General features: G+C 30.9%; 1 protein-coding gene across 5 annotated transcripts; it reads left to right on the forward strand.

Annotated features, from left to right (window-relative positions):
- The first annotated feature begins 59 nt into the window (after window positions 1-59).
- Window positions 60-24,205, forward strand: LOC148607412 (uncharacterized). Of its 5 annotated transcripts, none has more exons than XM_088544302.1 (16): window positions 60-207; window positions 1,008-1,057; window positions 1,347-1,406; window positions 2,617-2,712; window positions 3,430-3,528; window positions 4,654-4,853; window positions 5,181-5,520; window positions 6,345-6,536; window positions 9,326-9,588; window positions 9,771-10,008; window positions 10,781-11,096; window positions 12,772-12,825; window positions 13,588-13,620; window positions 17,588-17,641; window positions 17,804-17,830; window positions 19,121-24,203. In XM_088544302.1, the coding sequence occupies exons 3-16, from the start codon at window positions 1,404-1,406 to the stop codon at window positions 19,165-19,167; spliced, it is 1,962 nt and encodes a 653-aa protein (XP_088400428.1). In that variant the 5' UTR covers window positions 60-207; window positions 1,008-1,057; window positions 1,347-1,403; the 3' UTR covers window positions 19,168-24,203. The 5 variants fall into 5 exon arrangements, with proteins under 5 accessions (XP_088400428.1, XP_088400432.1, XP_088400430.1 ...); XM_088544303.1 differs by lacking the exon at window positions 60-207 and adding an exon at window positions 371-567; XM_088544306.1 differs by lacking the exon at window positions 2,617-2,712 and having other exon boundaries at window positions 19,121-24,204.
- The last annotated feature ends 149 nt before the right edge of the window (window positions 24,206-24,354 follow it).

Below are 24,354 nucleotides of genomic sequence, written 5' to 3' on the forward strand. Positions count from 1 at the left end.
TTAAGTAAACTTTGTTTAATTTCATGATACTAATAATCTCAGGACTTTTAATCAATACGTGTAGCTTGGTAATATAGAAGTGATATGGAATGTGTGATAGTTTAAATAAAAAGAATAATTCGATATAAATCAAAATAAAAAGACACACGAGGGTCTTGTGAAATACTACAGAATACAGTAGACATATGTATAACCTCTATAAAGTGTGTAAGTAAATTTTTGTTATGAATTCTACATTACTCAATATGACGATATCCTGTTGTGTATTTTTGCGGGTTTATTGATTATTTAGCAAGTGATTCATGACGCTGTTGGTCATATGTCAATATATGGACCAAATGGTCGCCAAAAACATATATGGACCGTACCTGAGGTCCACTTTATATCTTTGGGACGACCAACCCAACCATATATTGTAATTTGAACCGACGGAACAGGAACCGTATTATATTATTCCATATTATACTTTTTATAAAGTTTACTTTGAATCGTTGGTGTGGAAGATAAATGAAAACATACTCAATTTCTTACATTATGAAGTGAGGTGTTAAGGTTGAAAGCGTGGCGGTGAGTATAATTTCCTACCGGCCTATATGACGTTATATGGACCGGCAGTTATATCAAAGAAAGTAAACGAATAAAAGACTTAAAAGTTAAAATATTAACTCATAAGTCATTGTAAGTTAAACGAACAAAAAGTGAATAAATTGGAGAATCTTGAGGGATACAAGTTTTAGTTTTATTAACTATATTTTTAGAACATAAAATGACTAAAAAAAAGAATTCAAATTCATTGATGAATGATGACGTAACTTAACCTGAACTGAAATGAGATATTTTGACCATAACATTATCAATTTGTAAACTGCTGAAGTACTTTTTTTAATATGATTTATACAAAAATTTCTTGTCAAATGAATCCGATTTGAGAATATAACTCGTATAAATATATGTTACATAGCACTCTAATTGGAATTTCAATGGAATATTTATTTTGTTATTTATAGACAATTATTCCTCGTGATTGGTGTTCCTGTGGACTTCTGCATGCCACCAGGTACACACATTGCGTTAACAAATTACCACTCATTTAATTTTGTAAAAACAAACAATATTATTGCCATCATCATTATTATATAATTCAGTTTTCTCGGCAAAATCGAATGTTTTAATTTGTATTTTTTTATATTATATTTGTTTATACAAAGTGATACCATTGAATCCATCAGTTTTTGGAATGTAGTAGTAAGCAAAATATCTCTCAGCATGTACACAATAATTTAAGTATGCTCATTTGTAAATATAAGATCAGAAGTATTGATTTTGAATTTTGTTGTTTTAAACAGACACAAAAATCAGATTTTTAAAGATAAACCTTAGCAGATAGATAGGACATTTATAGGATGGTAAGCTTTAAAAATATAGGCGTTGTTGGTTAACGGTTTGCTCTTTTACAGAAATAGATAATTTTAGTGATGCCCATTAGATGTTTCTGTGTTTCCCTTGTTCGCTTGTGATGATTTAACTTGGCCGTCGCTTATTTTTTTGGTTTGTTTGGTTGTTTGCTTTTGTTTGTTTGTTTGTTTGTTTTTTTTTTTTTTGGTGGCAACAAACTTTTCACGCCTTTTCTTTCTTTCTTTATAAATTTACATGTTTAAATCTTATATCATAATCTAGTATTCTGTCTTATTTTGATGAATTGCGAGAGGATCTTACTGAACTGCATTTATCGAAATCGCAAAACGTCATAAAAGAAAAAAAATGTTATTGACGTCATATCTTACGCCACTTTTTGAATTACAGTTTTGTTGCGCAAAGCGATGACTGCCCAATCAGGTGTCTGTAATATCTGTCCTACCTGCCAGTTTATAGATCCGCGTTATTGCTTGCATTGTCTTTCTGTTCACGTATGCTACTTAACAATGATAAAAACAAAATAAACACATAGATACCTTGAATATGAACGCACTTTTTTTACTATTTCAATGCGTTATATTTCCAAATTTGGGATCTCCTGGCATACATGAACAGTACATGTGTTAGATGGTGAGCTACTGTTTAGGAGGCTAGGCACTTTTTGCAGTACTTACACGGATTTGTATGTCAAAATTTTACAGTCTATTACTAATGCATCTCCAGTTATTTCTTTATATACAAGACTTTCAGATTACAAGTAAAAACAATTTATATATGCGTGTCTTTTTTTCCATAAAAACAAACTGTTTTAAAAAGGTGAATGAACCATTAAAAAAATTATAAAACAATCAATGGAAAAAACAAATGTGACAGGCATGGACTGTTCATTTGCATAATTGTAATTGTAATGGTCTCATTGTGTTTGTACATAAATAACGGTTTCTTCGGTTACTTAATAATTGCGTCAATCTACTGAATAAACTCAGACGAATGTGAAATTTTAATATGCCAAACTGTTACTGAAAGTCAACATTTGAAGTAATGATTTGTATATTCATGCAAGTGGCAGTGAAAATAAATACAACAAATTCAGTCGACACTTTTGGAAATTAAAGATAGACTACATATAGTTTTTGCTATCCAATAAAGTGACCTTAATAGTCTGTGCTATTCTGAAATTTTCATTTTCGGCTTGTCTAGGACACACAACGACTTCTAGAGTTGGTGAAAGCGAACAATTTAAAACAAGTTGTTGATTTGTTAGTTGCATCAGAGGGTACGAAAAGAACAGACCAGGTAAATAATGCTATATACAATGTCTACATTTGCTTCTCGGAAACTTCATATGTAGTTTTACCAGTCGTCTTTACCCTTATTTCGCTAGTGATATATTTTCGCTAATTTTGCAAGCAGGAAAAAATTACGAAATTTGAACACCACAACGAATTTTTACTATGAAGACAAGTTTTCTTGTAAGTTTGTAGTAGCGAAATCGATATTCTTAAACGCATAAAGTATCCCTGAAAATTAGAGCTACTTTACGGAATTCTTATTTCCAATGCCAGGGTCAAATGCATCTATACTTTAAATGATGTGTCATGCATTTTTGTGGTATCAAAATCGAACGCAAAAAAAAAAAACATCTGTAAAAATTAAAGTTTCTTTACAGTATTGTATCTTCCAATGAAATGACAAAAATGTCGTAAACTTTAAATCATTTGCCGTGGACCCTTTAACTTCAAATCAAAGAAAAGACGGTTGCATTTGATAAAAGAAAGAAAGAAAGATCCCAATTATTTATACATGCTACCTTTCATGAACTATATTTCATGTGCAACTAAACCAATTGCTGTAATTATACCATTTTTTATGTAATGTCATAAATGATAAAATTGACAAACCGAATTTACACAACCGTAAATTTGAATTAAAGTTTAGTACCTAAAGCTCAAATTACATTTTATGTAAACGTAAATTCAAAATTATTCAAATTTGCTCAATATTTGTTTTCAGAATGTAACTCATGCTGTAACTCTAGCAATCCAAAATAACTTAATAGAAATGTTAGTAGCACTCCTGGTTTACCAGCCGGTTTTGAATGTGAAAAACAAGGTATGATACTATCATATGTTACCTTTGAATGGATAGCGTCACTTTATTTTGATTACATTTTTACAATTTATTGCTGTGAAAGTACTTTAATTCGTGAATACCAATTTTCGTGGATAAGGGACGAAACACAAATTAGAGGATTCTTGAATTCTTGGTATTGAGGTATTGAGATCTTCAGTATACACATCAACGAAAATTTCCTTTTCGTTGGGTAACCAAATTTCGTGGTTTAGCCTATCAACGAAAAACCACAAACATTTTTACCCCACGAATAATAGTACTTTCACAATTCTTTGTTAGGAGTACATTATGTATTTTCGAAGAAAATGTAATTATATTGTCATTTTAGTATTTCCAATTTATTAATCTACCTGCATCCATTCTTCTGTCTTTGATTATGGTTTGGTTTAAAGTATCCAGACCATTTCCCCCGGATGCTAATTACTGATCAAACTGATTTCTAAACATATCTAACATTATAATTGGAATCTGTATGAGAATGCAAATTATTGAAACTCGGATAGACGAAAACACAATTAAAAATAATTGAAAATGCGTTTAAGGCATGTTTGTTTTAAATTAAGCACTTTTAATCGGAAATTGTCTCAGTAGCATTTTAAATAACTGAATGTATAATTTGTGTTGTGTGTTTTAAGAAGAACACCTTAACAGATAGTTGAAAATGGTTTATAATCTTTTTTATGTGTACAAATAAACGTTTTGGGTCTAATGAAAAAAAAAACATTTAAACACTAAACATTATGCAGCTCATTACAACACAAGTAACGTGAAGTGTCCGTATTCCCACTTATTTGACAGTCTTACCAACGGTTTCTATTTCGATCTAAAATCTGGTATGTAACATTTTATATGGTGTTTTGGATAAGGTTTCATTATTATTTAGTCATTCCTTAGTTCCACTAATTAGGACAGATTGAATGTTTTATTCATTTCATCTTATAACTACGTTCTGGAATGCCCTTTATGGCCAAATAAATAACTGATTCCTTACAACCGACTTATAGTATCCTCACTATTTCATTCCACAATTTGCATTTTAAACAAATTGGCGTTGAAAGCTTTTGCATTTTAAGCAAAATGACGGTTTTAAAATGTACGCTATAGAATGGTGACAGCCCACTTGGAACTGCAGTTGAAAGTAAAAACAAAGGACTGGTCCAATTTCTATGTGATGTAGGAGCAATTATTGATATGACGGAATGGGAACTACCCTTACTGAATATCAAAACGGCAAAAGGACAGGATAAGGAGTTCCTAGAAAAGATAAAAACACAAAATACCTTATCAACAGACAGGATATATGAGTATGTTATTATTGCAATTATGGTTGATATGTAATTTTCTTTATTTCTAGAAATTGAGTTCCTCAGATTAAAATGTCAAATTGTGTAAGATTCGTGTATAGTACCTCTGTAAATGCTTTACCCTGAATTTCTGATATATTAGTTGGAAAACAATGTCTTAGGAACTTGAATTTTCAATTAACCAATTTTGTTAAATGCTGTTTATTAAAGTTTATTTATCTCTATATGATGTTGCTTTTATTCTTATGTATTGATTTTTAGTTCTTGTTTCTCTTTATTTGTATCTTCCTTGCTTTTGTAGAATTGAACCAAAACTTATTATTTTAGCAAAATCAGGAGCAAAGTGTTTCATGTTACAGGCAGAACGTATTCTCATTTCGACCTAGATATGACGTTTAGCGAATCAGATTTCTTCTTTTTCCTTGCGAGGTTTTCACCAGAAAGAAGCATTGTATCTAGTTTCAAGGATTATCGACAAAGGGTTCTTTGCGATGTAATTCATGTAAAATGTTGGAACGTTTCACCTCTTAAAACAAAAATGATTATAAAAAATATACCAGGAAAGCTAAAATATAATGAGCAGGTAATGGTACTCACACTTGAAGGGAAAGGTATGGTTGACTTGGTGAAAACAAACACAGTACAAATACGATCCGGAGGTTTAAAGGTATTTTTTAATGAAAATCAGTCGTGAATATTTATATTTATTTAAATCGAGCATCTTACGCTTTAAAAAAATGCGTAATATTAGGCAATAAATTAGGCAAGGCCTTCATAAATTTTTTAAGTAATAAACATGTAATTAATTTTTACCACAAATGAAATAATTGGTGGTATACAAATGAAAGCAATGACGCATTTTAAGTAATACTGTATATGTTACATGAAGCACGTATATAAAATTTCACAAATTTGAATAGAAATATATATCTTCAGAAAGATTTAAATTTTTGATTATACTATTTGAGCCTTTTATTTCGTCTATTGAACTATTTGTACTGAACATCGTAATTAAAACACATAAATGTTTCTTCAAACACATCATTAGACTTTTTACGGATAATTGTGTATTTGCCTATCTTGTTTTGTTTTGTTTGTTTGTTTATTTGATTTGTTTTATTCTTAGATTTTGTTTTTGTTTTTGGTTTGTTTTTGTTTTGTTTGTTTGTTTGTTTCTTTTTGTTTTTAGTTTCCTTTTAATGATATTATATGAAAAAAAATACTATCATTGACATTCAAAGGTCATATAAATGTTATGTGTTAGTTAAAAGACTCCCGACATCATACGTATCCGAAATAAGAACCTTTGAATTTAATTTAAATCATTTGTAAGTGTAATATTGGTTTTATAATTTAATCCTAATTTCTATTTTATTTTGCTCTTCTACTGTTGTGGTGTTTTGTTTGTTTAAATCTGTAATTGTGATCAAAACCTAACGACGAAAACTGTAAAATTACTGGGAAATCGTTCATTGTAAATGACTTGTTTAGGAAACAGAACTGACCGTGGATGTTACACAACAGAAAGATGAAGATTTCAAGTTCATTGCAATAGCAGTAGAACTTCCAGAAATGTTCTCCTTATCCAGATCAAAAACAATCATTAAATCTAATACCGAACCAGGATTCAGTGTAGATATACCGGAAGACACATTTGCTTCAGACAAGAAATTGCGTGTTGATGTAAGTCTGTCGTTTTCTGATAACGTTCAAATTTTGAATAATATATATATATTTTTTTAAATACTTTCACTTTACAAGGACATGCAAACAATAGAGTTTGGGTTGACTGACTGTTTGCTTTAAGTCCTTTTCTCTCTGATTAATGATAAAGCAATGTGAGGGACATCGTTATTTCCAGTTTGACCTTTTTTGCCTCAATTATATCAATACATATAGAAAACAACTAAAATGTTTTTCTTTTTTTTCAAATTTACCCCGGAATATATTACGTAGATATTTGTGACCTCTTATATGGGGATAAATTATGGAAAAAGTTTTCAAAAATGCATTTCAAATAAATTTGACCTATCATTTTCTGAAAAAAAAGTAAACTTTAAAAAATATATTTTATCAAGAGGTTATGATGTATACATACTTTAATGATGCAATGAAATCTCTGGGTTTTTTTTTAAATTCATGTACCACACCTTATATACATTTTGCCTAATTCTTAGACAGAGAAGTACTTAACCAAACTTACGAATAAATTGTCTTCGGTATTAGCAAGACTTTTTTAGATATACAAGTGGGTAATGGTACAAATTGGATTAAGGTATCCCTTAAACAGTTTTACCATGGTTTCATAACGCTGTTTATAAGGGGAAAATAGGAAATGAATGGATGTTGCATATAATCAATATCAAAAACATATTCCGACCCAGGCTTGAGCGTCCTGTGTTACAGTTCCTGAACCGATCCGTGCTAGAAAATATGTGATCCGTCATCAATTAACAGATTATTCTTCATTTTACTTGATACAACTACGATCAGATCGGTCACCGGTCATCGGTTATCGATCCGTCAGCCATCGATCAGTCAGCATTCATCGATCCGTCAAATCGTTGCGCGAATCGGTTCAGGGACTGTAAGTTTTATATAGGGTGCAGTAGGAATTGTCAATACCTTTTTATAAACTGAAATTTACTTGTGGTCCGTGGGGTGACATAGGAGTCTCGGGTAAATACCGCGTGTGATACAGATTTTAAAATGTCATATTCATTATATCATATATTTTAACCATACTTCAAGTATAGTCTGAGAAGGGGTGCGATATAAAGTATGCGATATAGGTCCGGGGTGTGATATAGGGTATATGATATAGGTATAGAGGTGTGATATAGAGTAGGCGATGTAAGGTTTGAAAAAGCACTTGTAATGCATATACATAAAAGTTATTTTTAAATCTAAATATATGATATATGTATATATTATTAGTATTTTTTTGTTTTTTTTTACTCTTATTCAAATCAAGTTATACAATCATATCACTTTGTGCCAGAAATTACAGATTTACCTGTTTTACTGTAGAAACTTTTAAGTAATGAATATTATAAATATCATCTCTGCATTAACTCTTATTGAAAGAGTAATCAAGAGAAACAAGGTTATAGCGGTAATCAAAAGAATGCAATCCAGGGACAAAGACCAGACATGGAAAACGGAAATACACAACAAAGAACATAAAGTAACTACAATCATACATCATACATAAAAATTAACAAAAGCAAATGAGCAACTCGGACTTCATTAAAAACTGGGAGCATGAACTAGGTGCACCGATGGGGTAAGCGTCCTCTGCTTTTCTAGAAACACCTGTTGCTTATAAAAGTCAAGTCCGGAGAAGACAAACGAGGAAAGGACAACTATGACCCGTTGAATAAATCAGTGTTCATGGTGCAGATGGATACACCATAACAATCCACGAGTTCGTGATGACGACCATAAAACTTCTGTAGTGATGACTTCAATCTTGTAGCAACATAACATTGTTCCAGAATCATATTTGTTATAGTTAGTGCGATACCAAAAGTCTGTGTAGTTTCGGCAAGCTCTGGCATGACGTATGAGTTGTAATATGAACACTTCATACGCTGGTGCTGAAGGGATGTTGCCACAGATGAAAGAAAAGGTGACAATTTTTGAATGAAAAGTCATCACGTTTGTCGTAAAGTTTGGTCAATAGTTTTCCTTTACCATCGATTTCTAAGTGTAGGTTAAAATATGAGGCTGACCTTACATTGTCTGTAGTATCCTTTATCTCTAGTTCTTTGTTGTAGATGCGATGTATCAAATCCCCGATATTAGGCTTGTTAAAAGATAATACGTCATCTATATAGCGGAAACTGAGATTAAAGGATCTAGCCAAACGATATTCTTTTTTTCGGATCAAATTAGCTATAAAGTCAGCCTCATAAGAGTGAAAGAATAGGTCAGCAAGAAAAGGAGCACAATTTGTTCCCATTGGAATGCCGATACTCACTAATTATTATCAGTAAATATTGCAAAATTAGACAAAATAAATGAATAATACATTTTGGCTAAATATTCTTAATTTCTTAATACTTACCGATATATCAACGATAACATAGCTGGGGCACACTAATTATGACGCTTATTTATATGTGTATATGTATGTAAGCGTAGCAGGCCTAAACGAGTCTAACTGTCATGTAAGCCTCACATGTTGTCGACACCCAGATTCATCCACTTCACATAATTCAAATTTGTCTTTTATTTTACTATAATTTTGTAAATTTAGTGATAAATATTCTTCTGAATACAGCACATATGACTGTGACAAAAAATAATTCCGCAAATTAAAATAGTATATAAATGTTGATCAGAAGTAAAAGTTAACATAGTATAAACGCTGGTAAAAAAATCGTTAACAGTGTGCATTCATCATGTTTTAATCAATATTTGAAAAAAATGTTTTATTTTTTTGTCATGTAATCTTTTGTATGTAATAGGTTTGTGAAACGGAAGATTGGAAAGGCGACGATGACAATCTACAATCAAGCGTCATAAAAGTCACTGTCGAAGGAGGGAAACAGCCAAAAAAGCCTGTTACTATTACCATGCCCTTACGCGCAGCACAAGATGCAAAAGATTCAATAAATATTTTTACTTCATCTAAGCCAGTACCATCACCAAATGATTGGGAAAAAGAAGATCCCACAATTGTAGAGTTAAAAAAGAACACAGCTGTGTTTAAAACTAGGAAATGTGCGTGGTAAGTATATAGCGTATTTTGTATGTATAGTCCTGAAATATTTAAATTTTCCTGATAGGTCTAATGTGACCCAAAAGAAACAGTCAAAAACCTCCTTTTTAAATTGATCAATAGTCTGAATAACTAAAATTTCCCTATTAACAAGTACCTATGCCAACTTCCTGTACAAACATATATCAAAGGATGGTAGCAGGTAAAGACGAAGAAAAAACCAAAGAGTTAGCCTCTAAAGCCATAATTCGCCAACGAAGTATAAAGGTTTATGCAATGACGAAGAAAGAAGAAGATGATGAATTTACACTTTTATTGGAGTTTGCAAATAAACAACAGGCATCGGACAGAATCAAAATGTGGCAAGGAAAAGGATTTCTTGAAGAGTCGTCAGTAGAATGTGATCTCCAAGACAACCGTTGCTACAAGGTAAATCTGAATAGATTAAACATGTAAGGTGGCTTATTTAATAACGGAAATCCTTTATAATTGCAGTATGTTCAAATTTCGTGTGTAATTGACAGTCAAAGAAAGGTTTAGTGAAAGCAAAATGTATTCAAGGGACGAAAGATCATATGTTAGTAAAACTATTTAATTCAGAAGGCTATTAATGTAGTTATGAAATAATGACGTCCTTTGAGAATTTCCTATAGGTGGTGGTAACACTGAGTTGGGAATTGACTTTTTTATTAATTAATAGAAACACATAATTTTCAAGGAAGGATTTTTGTCAACTCATTTTATTAATCTCAGAGTCGAATACCTTTACTTTGAACACTAAATATGAAAATGTACTGCCAATTTCCAACCTAAGATGCCTTGTTTGTTTGGTTTTTACATTTATTAGGTTACGATGCATCAAAGATAAATAGATCTTATCATTTATCTCGAATGGAAACTTGATGATAACTTTGGATGATTTTTAGCCACACATATATTTTTTTTGTTTAATGTATACATAATTGTTTTGGCTGAAGATGGGCAAAAATCATTTCTCTATCAATTGACATTTCTTCTAATGTGACATTTCTGCAAAGATGTCAACTGTCCAAGCTGCACCATAACTATGTAACTAAATAAGAAGGCATAATAACAACCCAGCGAATATTAAATCACTCTACACCTATAGTGCAATCAACTTTTTACAGACAAAACAACATATGTTCTTTGAATAAATCAATTTTTATTTTTCTCACTGTAGGTGAGATTCTCAGAAACCCTAAACGTTGACGAAGGGCTTAATGACCTATGGCGATTTATACCTTCTCCGAAAGATTCCTTTGTCTACAGATTACTTCGCCTAGTAGGGGTTCAAGCTCCTTCTGGTTATATCATTATTGAGGAACCTTTGCAAGATGCCGAGCAGAAGGAGTTTGACGCAAATTTGGAAACTACAAAACAGGCAATAAACAAAAGTATAAAAAATAAAACTCATTCAAAACCACAGGTCCAAATAAAGTTTTCTGAGATACTGAAATTACCGATAGGAATGAAAGAGGAATTTCCAACGATAAAAGGTAAATATATTAACAAAGTACTAGTGGCATTAGTTCCCAAGCACATTATTAGTTATCTAAGTATTGAAAGCAAATGTTAGTTTCGCATACAACGTTATCATTAACAGTCTTGACACTTAAAGTAAATCGATAATATATCTGTCGTACATAGAATAGCTCAATTATCCTTTCGATATGGTATCAAAAAACGGTGGCAAGTTGGGGGGGACAATTTAGAATAGAGCATTGGGTAATTGAGAATAAAAAAAGGCACGGTCGGTAGTCTGGATTAATTAGGCATACAATGACAATACACAAGGTTGAACTCCATCTATGAATGAAAATTCGACATCGGGGATTCAGAGTGGAGATAGGGAACCGGGCAATGATTTTATGCAAAATTTAGAGAGTGTGAAATTAACCCGTAGAAGATATGTAGGTACTAATTCACACATTCATGTGAAGTTTTATGAGTAACTCGGCGGGTTTTTCTAGAGTATGGAATATCACAATTCATACGTTTTGTCAGTGCTTGCCGAAACTACGCAGACTTTTTGTATCGTGCTAGAACTATAACAAATAGGATTCTGGAACAATGTTATGATGCTACAAGATTAAAGTCATCACTACAGAAGTTTTATGGTCGTCATCATGAACTCGTGGATCGTTATGGTGTCCATCTGCACCATGAAAACTGATTTATTCAACGGGTCATAGTTTTCCTTTCCTCGTTTGTCTTCCCCGGACTTGACTTTTTATGAGCAACACGGCGGTTGTTTCTAGAAAAGCAGAGGACGCTTCCCCTATCGGTGCACCTGGTACATGCTCCCAGTTATTAGTGGAGTCTGATTTTCTCATTTGCTTATGTAACTTTTTTATGTATTATTTTAGTTAATTTATGTTCTTTGTTGTGTATTTCTGTTTTCAATGTCTGGTCTTTGTCCCTGGATTACATTCTTATGTCTACCACTGGAACCTTGGTTCCCTTGATTACTCTGTCAACCTGTTATGCAAGTGTCATATTTAATTTGTGACACTGAAAGCTATTCTTTTAAAAAAACAATTTAAAACGAAAATGATTTCATGCTGTTCATTCGTAATATTGTTTTAAGTCATTGTTTTTTTGTTTAAGCATACATATATGTTAGCAAGAAAATGTTTCAATCGATATTGTGAAATCTCGAATGGGGTTGGGGATGGTGTATACGAGGATTAGGGGTTTGAATTGGGAAGATATGCAAATTAGTTTTTAAAGTTTTGATGAAAAATGGTTTCAATCTGATTAATAGTAACAGTTTAAATGTTGATGAAATTAAAAATTGGAATTTCTATTAATTATTCAAATATTTCATAAGAAATATGCAATGAGTTTTTTTTTTTTTTTTTTTTTTTTTTTTTGGCGAAAAAGGAATTTTCAATTGAGAACGGAGATACAGACAATGAGGGTAAAAGTGGGAAATTTATTCCATTCAAGGGCTGTTTAAGAAATAATGAACTACTTAAAATACGTTATACGTGCAGTCATTAAATGATCATGTGCTGCAATACTTTTTTATAGTATATTTATAATTTAAACACTCAGTCACTAGTACACTAGTCATTTTGTTTCACCCAAGCATAAACTACGATGTTCAATTTAACTTTGTACGAAGTCTACGAAATAGATGCTTAGCATATTATCTTCATTAAACAATAGGACTTAAAGATAGACGACCTGGATTGGTAATTTCAAGAATCGAAGCTGCTCAAGGTAAGTTTTTCATATATTTATGAACAAACACATCAGTTTAATCCTAGACTTGGCCTGTTTATCCGATCAAAATCTCAAACGATAGAACGGAACTTAATTGACTGATACAATGCTCCAGTCCATGGTTGAAATTATGAGCTGATTGAATACGGCCACAAGTCATTTCGATTGAAATAGGAAATGATTAGTTAAGATATTGCTAATTGATCCCGATCCACTATGTTATGACCCCTAGATGTCAATCTGAACATCTTTTAATAATCAAAATCATAGAAAAAAATTACTAAATGGTTCACCTTATCTCATTTTATCTAAATTTCCCTCAAAATTAACAGCTATTTCAGCAAAAGCGTTTGAAGATGTAAAACCTCCGGATTTTTGAAGCCGGATTTAATGACTATAAGGATTTTAATAGTTGCTTAGTCGTTTATTTAGAAGCACATTTCTGTCAGTGTAAATACCCTGTTGTTTTTCAATGGTGAAGCGAGCACACATTAAAATTTGTCTTGTTGTTTGTGTTCTTAAATGTGCAAAATTTTAATGTTTCGGAAAATAATAAGGTTCTTTAATTCTCTTTCTAATATCTAGGAATGCATTTTCCGTTAGCTTTACTCTGTTATGTTGAAAAAAAACTATTGAGCCGTGGCATTTAGTAGAAGTTTTCTAACAATTACGCACAAAGCAATGTCTAAGTCATTTTGAAAAAAAAAATGTTTGTAAAAAGAAAAATTGTCATTCACTGAATTGCTAACAATTTTGTAGCACCTGTTGAATGCGGAAGTATGAAGCTAGAGGGTAAGTATTAGACGACAATTTGCAACTTTAAGACAATTAAAAGAGGTAAGGAAGGCTACAGGTAACACGACAGTGGCAAATGTAGACACATTATTGTCCTCACTCTGTATTTTAAATTATTGAGATCAAACAATGATAAATATCTTTGATTAAGGTTATGCGAATTTGATAGTCTAAAAATTACTAAAATAAAAAAAAACTAATATATTATTACATGTGACATATGAAATAAGGAATGCTATCATTCTAAATAGCCCATTTTCATGTTTTTTTTGTTTCTGTTTTTTGTGTTTACCATTTAAATTCTTTCCCTTTTACTTTCTTGTTTGTTTTTCTTGATTGTTTTCTAAATTTGTTTGTTTGTTTGTTTGTTTTTTTAAATGTATTTAAGCAGGATATTATAACATTGTTTACTTTCCAAAACGTTTGTTATAATGGTGATCTGTACCACAATAGGAGATGTCAACTGATTTTGAATCGATATTAAGATTAATATTTAAGTTCCAGTCTAATAAAAATCACCTGACGAAGGCCTACAGGCCAAATATTTTGACCTCATTTCCATATTTTTATGCATTTAATTTGCAGTTGATTTTTATTTAGTTCCCTTTTTTGATCTTACATGAGGCTATGGTTCACTTATTTTTTATTTGTATGTATATAAATTAGACCGGGGTGATTCATGCATTCATGCATTTTAACTAACACATCAAATGAACAATCATTTCTAATTCAGTTTCAGGTCTCAAAACCTGTGTCATTTTGTCATTTGGTTCTTGTACTTTTGAGATAAAAAAAAATCGATAGACTGTGTATGAAGTTGCCAGTTGCTTTTCTTCATGTTATTTGATTTGGTTGATATAAATGGGGGATTAATGCACGTAATTCCCCCCAAAACGCATATTTTAATGAAGGGTTATGTGAATGTATAGCATATGAAGACCTTAGACGTTTGTGGGTTTCTCTATACCATAAATCATCTCTTCCATTAGCAGTTTCTGTTGACTGATACTTAAACATATAGGATGCTTATCTTAGCGGGAGATGATTATGTTATGTGTTAACCAGGTCCTGGCTCAACAAAAGTAAAAAAAAATAATAGTCTATTAACACTTTTAACTCCCATGGTACTCCAATGAACTCCTATCGAAGTTTTTGAAAATGATGACGTCACAAACAGCTCCGAATTATCTCAGACTTAGGTAAATTTTTAAGTTTTATGGCGCTGCGACCAGGTTCGACATTTCTGTTTTTAAAAATATTACTGTTGTTCTGTCTAATCATGGTTTGACCATTTATCACTTGCAAGATTCGTTTTTTTTTAAAACTTTTTCAACATTGTTTCCGCTGAATTACTATTATAACACAAATACACACATAGACATAATAGTAGAAAACCTATATAAATAGCACAAGAAATTACAGACGTATTAGTTTTCACAGTAAAGCATATTATAAATATTAAATGTAAGAATCAGGTAAAATGTGAAAAATCAGAAACGTGTGTCAAAACCCCGCCGACCTCACAATGTAATATCACTTAAGAATACTTTTTTGAAAATGTCATTATTTGATCTCTGTATCACTGGCCTTGTTCATTTGTCAATAGGATCGTGTAAATAAGGGTCTCAATAACCACTTCTAACCTTTCCATGTTAAAAAAGTAATTTTCAAAGTCTCACTTTGAATTCCCAGGACAAATGGCATCTTAAAGTTGCATACCGTTGCGAAGCTTGGAAAGTAAGGCTTCCAAAATCATTATGCTAATGGAACGATGATTGTAGAAATTCTTCACAAAATTTACTTGAATAAATAATACTGAAAATCCACATTTTTACCTGTTCTGCTAACTGACAGCATGGAGGCAAATTACTCACACATGTAAACAATATTCATACACTTTTGTAGTTAATTACATATATGATTTTAAAGTACACATTCTCAGCTTATTTTGACTACTCTTAATCATAATACACACAAATAATGCACTTACAATGCATATGTCTATGTGGAAGTGGTTAGTGAGACCAAGGGTTTTTGACAGAGTTATCTGCCCTTGAAATGTTTATTTTCATTGCATTTCAATAAAATTGTTACTCAATGGTCCAGCATGAACTTGAAAATATCATTCATGGTTATTTTTAGGTACCTTTATACTTCCTATTACCGAATCTATTTCTGGCCAAAGAATATTCTCGAGTTCTTTTTCAGTATAAGCCTATATTTGTACCCCACTCGGTCAAAAAGCAAAGATTTTTGTGACTCAATTGTTTCACCGTCTAAGCCTTCCTGGGATATGTGTAAACAAACCAAACATATTTAGATATTTAGATATTATCACGTAGCCAAATGTCTAAGCTTTCCAATGGTACAAATACAGTTGCGGTAACACTGAGGTTTAGGGGTAAATGAAGACAATGAATCCCTACGCCACGGAAAAATCGCTTAAATTGACATATTTATCAATGTCAAAACCCCTGTGGGTATTTATGTTTTAGTAAAAAATGGTTTATTTGGTATTTTCTTTTTATTTTATTCTTCGGTTTTTTTGTTTTGTTTTGTTTTGTTTTTTGTTTTGTTTTGTTTTGTTTTGTTTTTTTGTGTTTTTGATGAAATTTAGCGATTGTCGTAGTCAAAATTTATCCAAAAATGCAAAAATGAGATTTTCGAATTTTCCGTAAAAGTCATATAAATTCTACTCTTCAAATCATTGTTCAATTGAAACGTCCCAAATTTGCTATCATTCGATATTGCCCCTAACCCTAAAAAACTGTTCACAGTATCAAACATAAATCTCATTCACAGCAAACAAAATATGTAGAACTCATATTTTAAGCATTCATAATTAAGATAAAGATGTGCAAAATATATCTGAGCAACTCAGGCGCTTAGAGTTTCTTTTAAGGGTGATAATTACTATACAACCAGAAAAAAGGGAATTTTCAGAATTGCAGAAGTTTCTTCTATATCACCCATTATTGTATTATTTTTTAGAATACTGTAGTTTGAACAAGTTTTTACGGTACGTATGTAGTGTCTTAGCTTCGAAATATCTATTATACACCCATTCTTTGCCAACAAAATAACATTTAAATTAATGTTGAGGCATATTTTTCATGGGTAGGAGTGGTATTTTTCACCTTACATGATATACAAAGGTTCTAATATTTATTGCTTGGTTCATTTTGAAGCTTAGACATTATATTAATGTGCTGTGTTACATAAAAGCTTGTTTATTTATGTAGAAAATAAAATTATCTATCGAATCATACCAACGTTGAGACGTTTCAGTTGAGCAATTACTTGAAGAGTAGAATTTATCTCATTTTTAACGGAAAAATCGAAAATCCCATTTTGTGCATTTTTGGATAAATTCTGATTACGAAAATTGCCAAAAATTATCAAAAGAATCCCAGAAGTATAAATTGTGATAATAGTAAACAGAAATTATATACCAAATAAATCATTTTTGGCTGAAGTATAAATGCTCTATGGGTTTTGACATTGAAATCTATGTCAATTTAAGTGATTTTCTACGGGGTAGGGGTACATTAATTCATTTAACTCCAAAACCCTATGTGTTACCGCAACAGTTTTGATACCATTGTAAAGCTGAGACATTGTTACATGGTTACGTGGGTTTACTCCGTTTTGAAGAAAGAAGAAGTTCGTAGAATCAAAACACTCAAAAACTGGATTTTTACCTCAACAAGGTATAGAAAGTAGCCAAAAACTACAAAAATGCTTCAGTGAAGCACTTGATTCTGATGGTGTGAATAGTCAAATTACACTACCAAATGATGTTTTTTCATAAAATGTTTCATCTGATTCTTACAGTGACTGGCATTAAATAAGTTTCTATCTTTCGTTTATTTTGTATGAGGATATTTAATGATTTATTTGGTAAAATTTATCGCAAAATACGGAACATCAATATTCATATTTATTTCTTCTTTTTTTTTTTTAGATATAACCGATACTTTGGACGACGGGAGAACTTCAAGATTAGAAGCTGCGCAAGGTAATTATAATGATATTATGTTAAATATCATTATTTTTTCTTTTTACAAAAAATAAATAAATAAATGTACTGCACGAAAAAATAAATTTTATATTGTTAGAAATGGGCAAGTATCTTTGTTGAGATAAATATGTAAAAATCGACTCATTATTTTCATTTCAGCACCAGTTGATCACAGACTGAATCGTGGTAAGGATGAGAACAAGAAAAAGAATTAAACTCTGTTCAATCGGTCACGAGTTCAGAGCTTGGTCTAATGACCTAGTAAAGAGTACACTCACAGAAACGTTACCAGTTAAATAACTCAGTTTGAGGATATATTTAATGTATATAGATGATCCTTTGTTACAATGTTCATTAAGAAATTTCACACTTTTCCAAATTACAGCGCAAAAGTACTATGATAAAAACAAGAATCAGATTAGAATTACAAGCACCTTTCAAAGTTACTTTTTCTTAATAAAACGCAAAATAAAAAAATCCTTGATCCAATTTTAAAGATTCCTTGATGTCTACTTTATATCAAGGGAACCAAGATTTGAAATCAAAAGAATACTGGTACTGTATATTCCAAGAAATAAGTCTAGACGGGGTAGTTAGACACACACCACAAAGAACATAAAAATGTAAATAAGCAATCTGGATTCCATTTGAGAAACGATGTACCTATGTGTACTTGCATAAAGGTGTTTTTTTTTTAAATTATTCCATTTTTTTTCGCTTCGTCTTGAGTTCCAAATAGTGCCTAAAATACATTAGCACTTTGAACTTTTATTTGAAATATTCTTTGGTTGAACGCTTATACACTTAAGTCAAACACATATTTCATTTCTACAAATATCATTTACCTTTAAAAAATTGCTTCGTTGTTTTTATATATATTTTTTATCATGATGAACTACCTCTTTATCATTTTCATCATATCTATTGTCTTTGGCTTTCTAAATCTAAATATTATTGATGCCCGTTGTTATTAATTGATCACATTTATTAAAAAAATAACATTGAGTACCAATTCCATATGTCAAGATATCAGTTTTCTTTTATAATTTCTTCTACGTTTAAAGTTGGACTTGTTAACCCCTGTCTAGGAGACATTGCGATTATATTGTGTCTTAGTCATTTGTTTGCTTTTGTATTAGCCGTCGATACTCCTATCTGTAACTTCGTACTGAAAACATTCATGTATCAATCAGATATGCCAACCTGACAAACTTATTAAATTTGATTGAAATAAATGAGTTTTACGTCAAAAAATGATTAAATAGTAAAATAAAATGAATCATCTAAATCAATAATGATTTTCAGATTTACGTTTTATAAATGTTTTCATCATGCCTTAAAACTCAAAGTTTGAAATTCGAAAATAATATGTTTTATACAAATCACCATTTTGCACCGTTGTTGGAATAATGTGTTCTGGTGGGGTCTACTTAAACATAATTCGTGATTTTCTAAAATTCCATTTATATTTATAAGGTAGTATTCTTCTTCATGGTAAGCAGGAGATCTCTCCCAGTTCCTAGAAGTATTTGACATTATTATGCTGAAAGATTTACTGGACCGGTTTAAGACGTCTGGATATATTGTAGTCTGCTGCTTGTTACATTAAATTCATTTCAAGACATAACAGATATGACATCTTGAATCGTTAAGTGTAAGTTTTTGTAAGATTCTGATGGTGCAAATATTCAAATAAAACTTTCAAAATATTTGGTTTTGTCATAGCATGCTTCATCCACTTTGGCCTTGAAACAAAAATAATGTATCTATGCGTCGGTTCAGGGAGACAATCAACAGGCTGTCCCGTATGGAACAATTTTCAACCTTATCGGTCGTATTGTGGGAGTACTTTGAATTCATGGAGTTAACATTTTTTGCAGCAATTTATAAAATGCAACTGAATCAAAATCGGAGGGATGGTTTATCTACAGAGAGTTGTGTTAATAGAGGGGGTTTCAACGTTTGGTTCACTAGTACTCTTGCAGTAAACAAAAATATCCAAGGGGGATTCTGGACATTTATGGTATTACAAGATCGCTGATAGGCCACATCAAAAAAATTGTCGTTCGGTTTTTGTCTCGCTGCAACATTTTTTATTATAGATTAAGGAACATGATGTATTACATATTCCTATTTCCGTAACCCAAAATATTTAAAATAAACATATTTGATACATATCTATATAATTCATTCACGCCAGAAGTCCTTAAGTTAAATATATTTTTTCCCAGCTGTAATGCTATTTATGTTTGTACTTAATACATATTTAAATTAAATCTGTATTAATAATATTCAAGTGTCTACCACAATGTATTTTTGGTTGCCTTGTAATGTCATGTATCATTTTCTTTTCTTGTACTATATGTTACATGTATATAAGATACTTTATAAATATAGTGCCAGAGATTCGTACGTAGAACTTAATTGTGCCAAACGAATTTTGTTCTGAACAAATAAAAGATATTTTAGGTACAAAAACCCATTAAAAGATACTTCAAGTACGAAAACGCATTAAAAGGTACTTGAAGTACGAAAACCCATTGACGTGTAGTGCTGGTTATTTGTTTTACGAAATAACTGACAAGATGCTTTAGTCATTTATATAAAACTATGTAAATACACTAAATGTCATACATACTTTGTTTGTAAGCTAAACACGCGATTTGTTCACAAGGTTGTGCTACAGTATTTGTTTGGGGTAACCCTTTTTCTGTTGTGTAAGAGTGGATGGGGAATTTGAATTTCGTACGGCTGAATTTGGATTTTGAATTGAAAATATAGAAAAATCCATTTGAAGTAAATATTTTTACAGAATTGTATCTATCCAAATACAAAAATATATCGTTTAATTTTTTTTCAAATTTGATTTTCAAGTTTAAAATATAATAATATATTACAGAAAAATATAATTGTGATTCTAGAAGTACTAATATATTTGCTATGGGAATTTCGAATGAAAATAATTGGAATTCAGGAATGGGGACGACATATTGTGCGAATGGAAAGTTTTTTTACCTCCATTGAGAATGAAAAGTGTGTAATTTTGATACTATAACAAACGTTATTTCGGAATTTTCTCCCACTGGCACGGCTACCTAAACTTCTTCGTCCTTGACACAATATTTATATGTTTCACAAGTTTAAGTGCAAATTTAAAAAAATTAATCCATTAATCCGTTAATATATCGTAAACTGCTCGCAATCGTTCGTCAGTGAAAGAAAAACAAATTCGTATAAAATACCAAACCAAAAAGTTCACACGAAAGTTTTCCGAGTTCTTACGGTTACGAATTAGTAAAAATGGTTATCAAGCTTTTTACGATTTAAATAATCAAAACGGATTCGTGAACATTCGTGTCATGACATGTCAAAAAATGATCATCTCCTTTCACGAATCGATACGAATGTCTGAGAATCCGTACTATTTGTTATGAAATAATTACGAATGCCGAAAAATAAAATACAAATGATTTCAAATAACAACGAATTATTATTCGTAATGATTTGTAAGAAAGATTCGTCAATGTAAAGAGGGGGGGGGTCTAGCACAAGAGACAACAACTTTAAACCCAACATTCTCATTTGTTTACAAAACCTCTTATTAGTTTATAGTGCAGATAGGAATTCCCTCCCCAGAGGAATGTTGCATACATACCAGTGCAGGTTCACTGATATGTACATTAAAAAAACATAACTCTTATTGTGTGCCATCAAAACTATTGACGCAGTGTTGTTATGGATACCAGGGTGTAAATGTAGGGCACCAGATCATTTTATAGTATTCGCCTTATGCTTCCATCAAAGTAAAAAAAAAGGTTTAATGTTGTGAGTACAAATAGCATTAAATGAAAGCTAGAACATTCCTTTGGAATAAAAAAAAATGATCACCTTTTAAAAAAAGGAAGAAAATTCAAAATTTTATACCACTCACTTATAAAAACCGCCTAGTAGAGATCATATTATTTAATATATTTAACTAATGTGTGCTGGAAGTGGACAAAAGTGAATGACATGCAATGTTAAAGTCTAAAATTGTTTGAAGGGCAGACAATGTCTTATGACCGCTAAAAATGACTTGAGACCACAAAAACCTGAAAAGTAGTCAATTATATGATTTTTAAAATTTTGCAATGAAACAGTTGCTTGATAGGGCCACCAAATGAATTTTTTTCTTCAAAAATTGTCATAAATCACGAATGAACTACAAACATAAATAATATTGTATAGCAGTACATATTTCATTAGTCATTTTTGATAATTTTCAACAATAAAATTATATTTAAAAAACAACAGGTTAATTCTAACAAATAAACACGACAATATCATCAAACTCCTTAATTAAAAGTTTTCAACTTTTTCTTTACAGCTATTAATTATAAACTTCAGAATTTTCCATTATGTGTTTGCTATTTTTCTCTTTTTATGGAATTCCTCATTAAATGGGCTATTTCAGATTTTTTTTTATTTTCACAGTTGTCCTCAAACTTGACTTTTTTCGTAGATAATTTTTTTTCAAAGCATGATATTGAGGAAAAAAGCTTCATAATAACCAATTTCCAATCGAAGACATCTGCAATGGATACTCAATACTTGGGGAAGTCTTAAAGCGCATATGAGAATGGAGAACTTGTGTCAAAATCCTATAATTGTGTCGTATCCCTCTGTTGAAACTAAAGCATCCATTTTTTAAGTTGACAACGAACAATCTCAAAATGATATTGTATATCACATACATCTAATACCTTTTTCTTTGGGCACAAGTTACGGAGTACTTCTATCTATGTTTAATGTGATGCATTTAAACAAATTTATGATATCCATGAAATGTTTTTTTTTTCTTCTCTTCCACTCAAACGCACTTGAGTTACTGGTCAAATGATCAAAATAAAACCAAAAATAATAGGATTAACCAGAGTAAACATTTTTTACACACTGAATGAATTATGCAATGTTATGATCACTTATCTTTGTAATTAGTTTCTCTTTTCTTAAGATATCAAAAGAGAAATTTCAATCAAAACAGTTGAAAAATAATAACTTCATCAATTTATTATAAATTACTATATATAACTATCAAAATATCAAGAAATGCTTGCAAAAATTTTAATTTATAATGATTTAACAACTTTTCCTGTAATTTTGACTGAAAGTATTGACACAAAATTTAAACTAAAAAAGAGGTTAATTTAGCCGAGAAAATAATATGGTTGAGCAGCATTATTTGTTGAATAACTTAGTATATCTGATAATGAGATAATCATTTAAGTACAAACTCAAAATATGTAGTCATTGAATTGCGTTTAATCGTAAAAATAATTACGATAATAATTATTATAGTCTACTCGAAATAGTTCAAATGAAGTAATAAAGGACAGAATTTCACGTGTTTTGTTTTCAACTTTATTCATGATGAGAAATCGATTTTTTTTTTTTCAGTACTTTTTTCAGTACAACAACAATATGTATATTTTAGGAAATTATTTTTATGAGTAATTTACTTTGTCTACAGAGGCAGAACTTAACCCAAAAGATCGAACAGTACAAATCTAAAACTTCTATTTTTCATCATCAGGCATTTTTATTCGATTACAGTACAGTTTGAAATATGTAAAGCTTTGGCTGTTAGTCAATAAAAAATGGAAGGATCCAGGTCTTCAATCCTCTAAATTTTGAGCATAATTAATATGTTTACCCAAAATTACCAGCCTTTTTGAACATGTATTATTCATACGTACTTTTGACAATGAGTTTAATGTTCTTATCATGATGAGCATGAAACAAATCGTCTTTTGTCATACATTTGATGCACTCATATTGCATGAAATGGGGGCCCTTCAACCTTAAAAAGTGGCTAAGTCATAAAATTCACTACGATTCTACATTGTATATTACTATTCTTAAATAATCGCTATTCTGAAAGTCCGTATGCATTACTCAAAAGTTTAGATGCCCATTTCTGGAGAGGTTTGTTTTATTTTATTCTTTACCGAAAGTGGATGCGTTTGACAATGATTATTTTTCTAATCATAGTACATTTCAATATTTAAGACTTTGCTCTTGTATCTATTTCATGGCTTGACCTTTTCTAAGCACATTTTACTCTGAGTTAATTCTTTACTTAATCAAATAAAATGCTCTTAAAATATGTCCTATATGCGAGGTCCAAAATATTCATACGCAAGTCCGGCTATCATAAATTTTCAGTTGAACTCATTTTTTTCTGCATTTTATTTCCTTTACAATCTTCTAGTAAACTTTTGGCCCTACGTTATTTATAACAGCACGATTTATTGTTTTTTTTTTATATTAAGTTCATGTTCAAATTCAGATTTCAAGAAATAATTTATGAGTGAAGCATTTTTATGGTGATTTTTCGTTGTCTCAATCAATTTTGGATGTTTGGTCACTACTTTCAAGTTGTCTACTGCGCCTGCAACACGACACTTTGTAAGAAATGAAATTGATTTGACCCTTATGTCAATGTTGTTCATTAATGTTTCTTCGTGTCGTTATTTGACTTTTTTGTTCATTTTGAATGAGTGTCATCGTTCTGTAACCGTGGATTTTATTACTTTTGTTGTCGGAGCTTTTCAGAGCTTGCGTGAAGGCATGTTACACTTTTTAGAGATCTTTTGGAGATCATTAAGTATTTTTCTAATTTTATTGGGGTTATACATTGTACATGGTGCATTGCCTGCTAGCAAAAAGTC

This window comes from Perna viridis, chromosome 9 (assembly GCF_037379345.1).
Source record: "Perna viridis isolate PV_CMFRI_1.1 ecotype Kerala chromosome 9, ASM3737934v1, whole genome shotgun sequence".
NCBI classification, from domain to species: Eukaryota; Metazoa; Mollusca; class Bivalvia; order Mytilida; family Mytilidae; genus Perna; species Perna viridis.

Excerpts from the sequence above, each read along its gene's own strand:
- LOC148607412 (XM_088544302.1), top strand. Across the intron at positions 13,621-17,587 it reads CGGAAGTATGAAGCTAGAGG|ATATAACCGATACTTTGGAC; the intron begins GTAAGTATTAGA and ends TTTTTTTTTTAG. Across the intron at positions 17,831-19,120 it reads TGATCACAGACTGAATCGTG|GTAGTATTCTTCTTCATGGT; the intron begins GTAAGGATGAGA and ends TATATTTATAAG.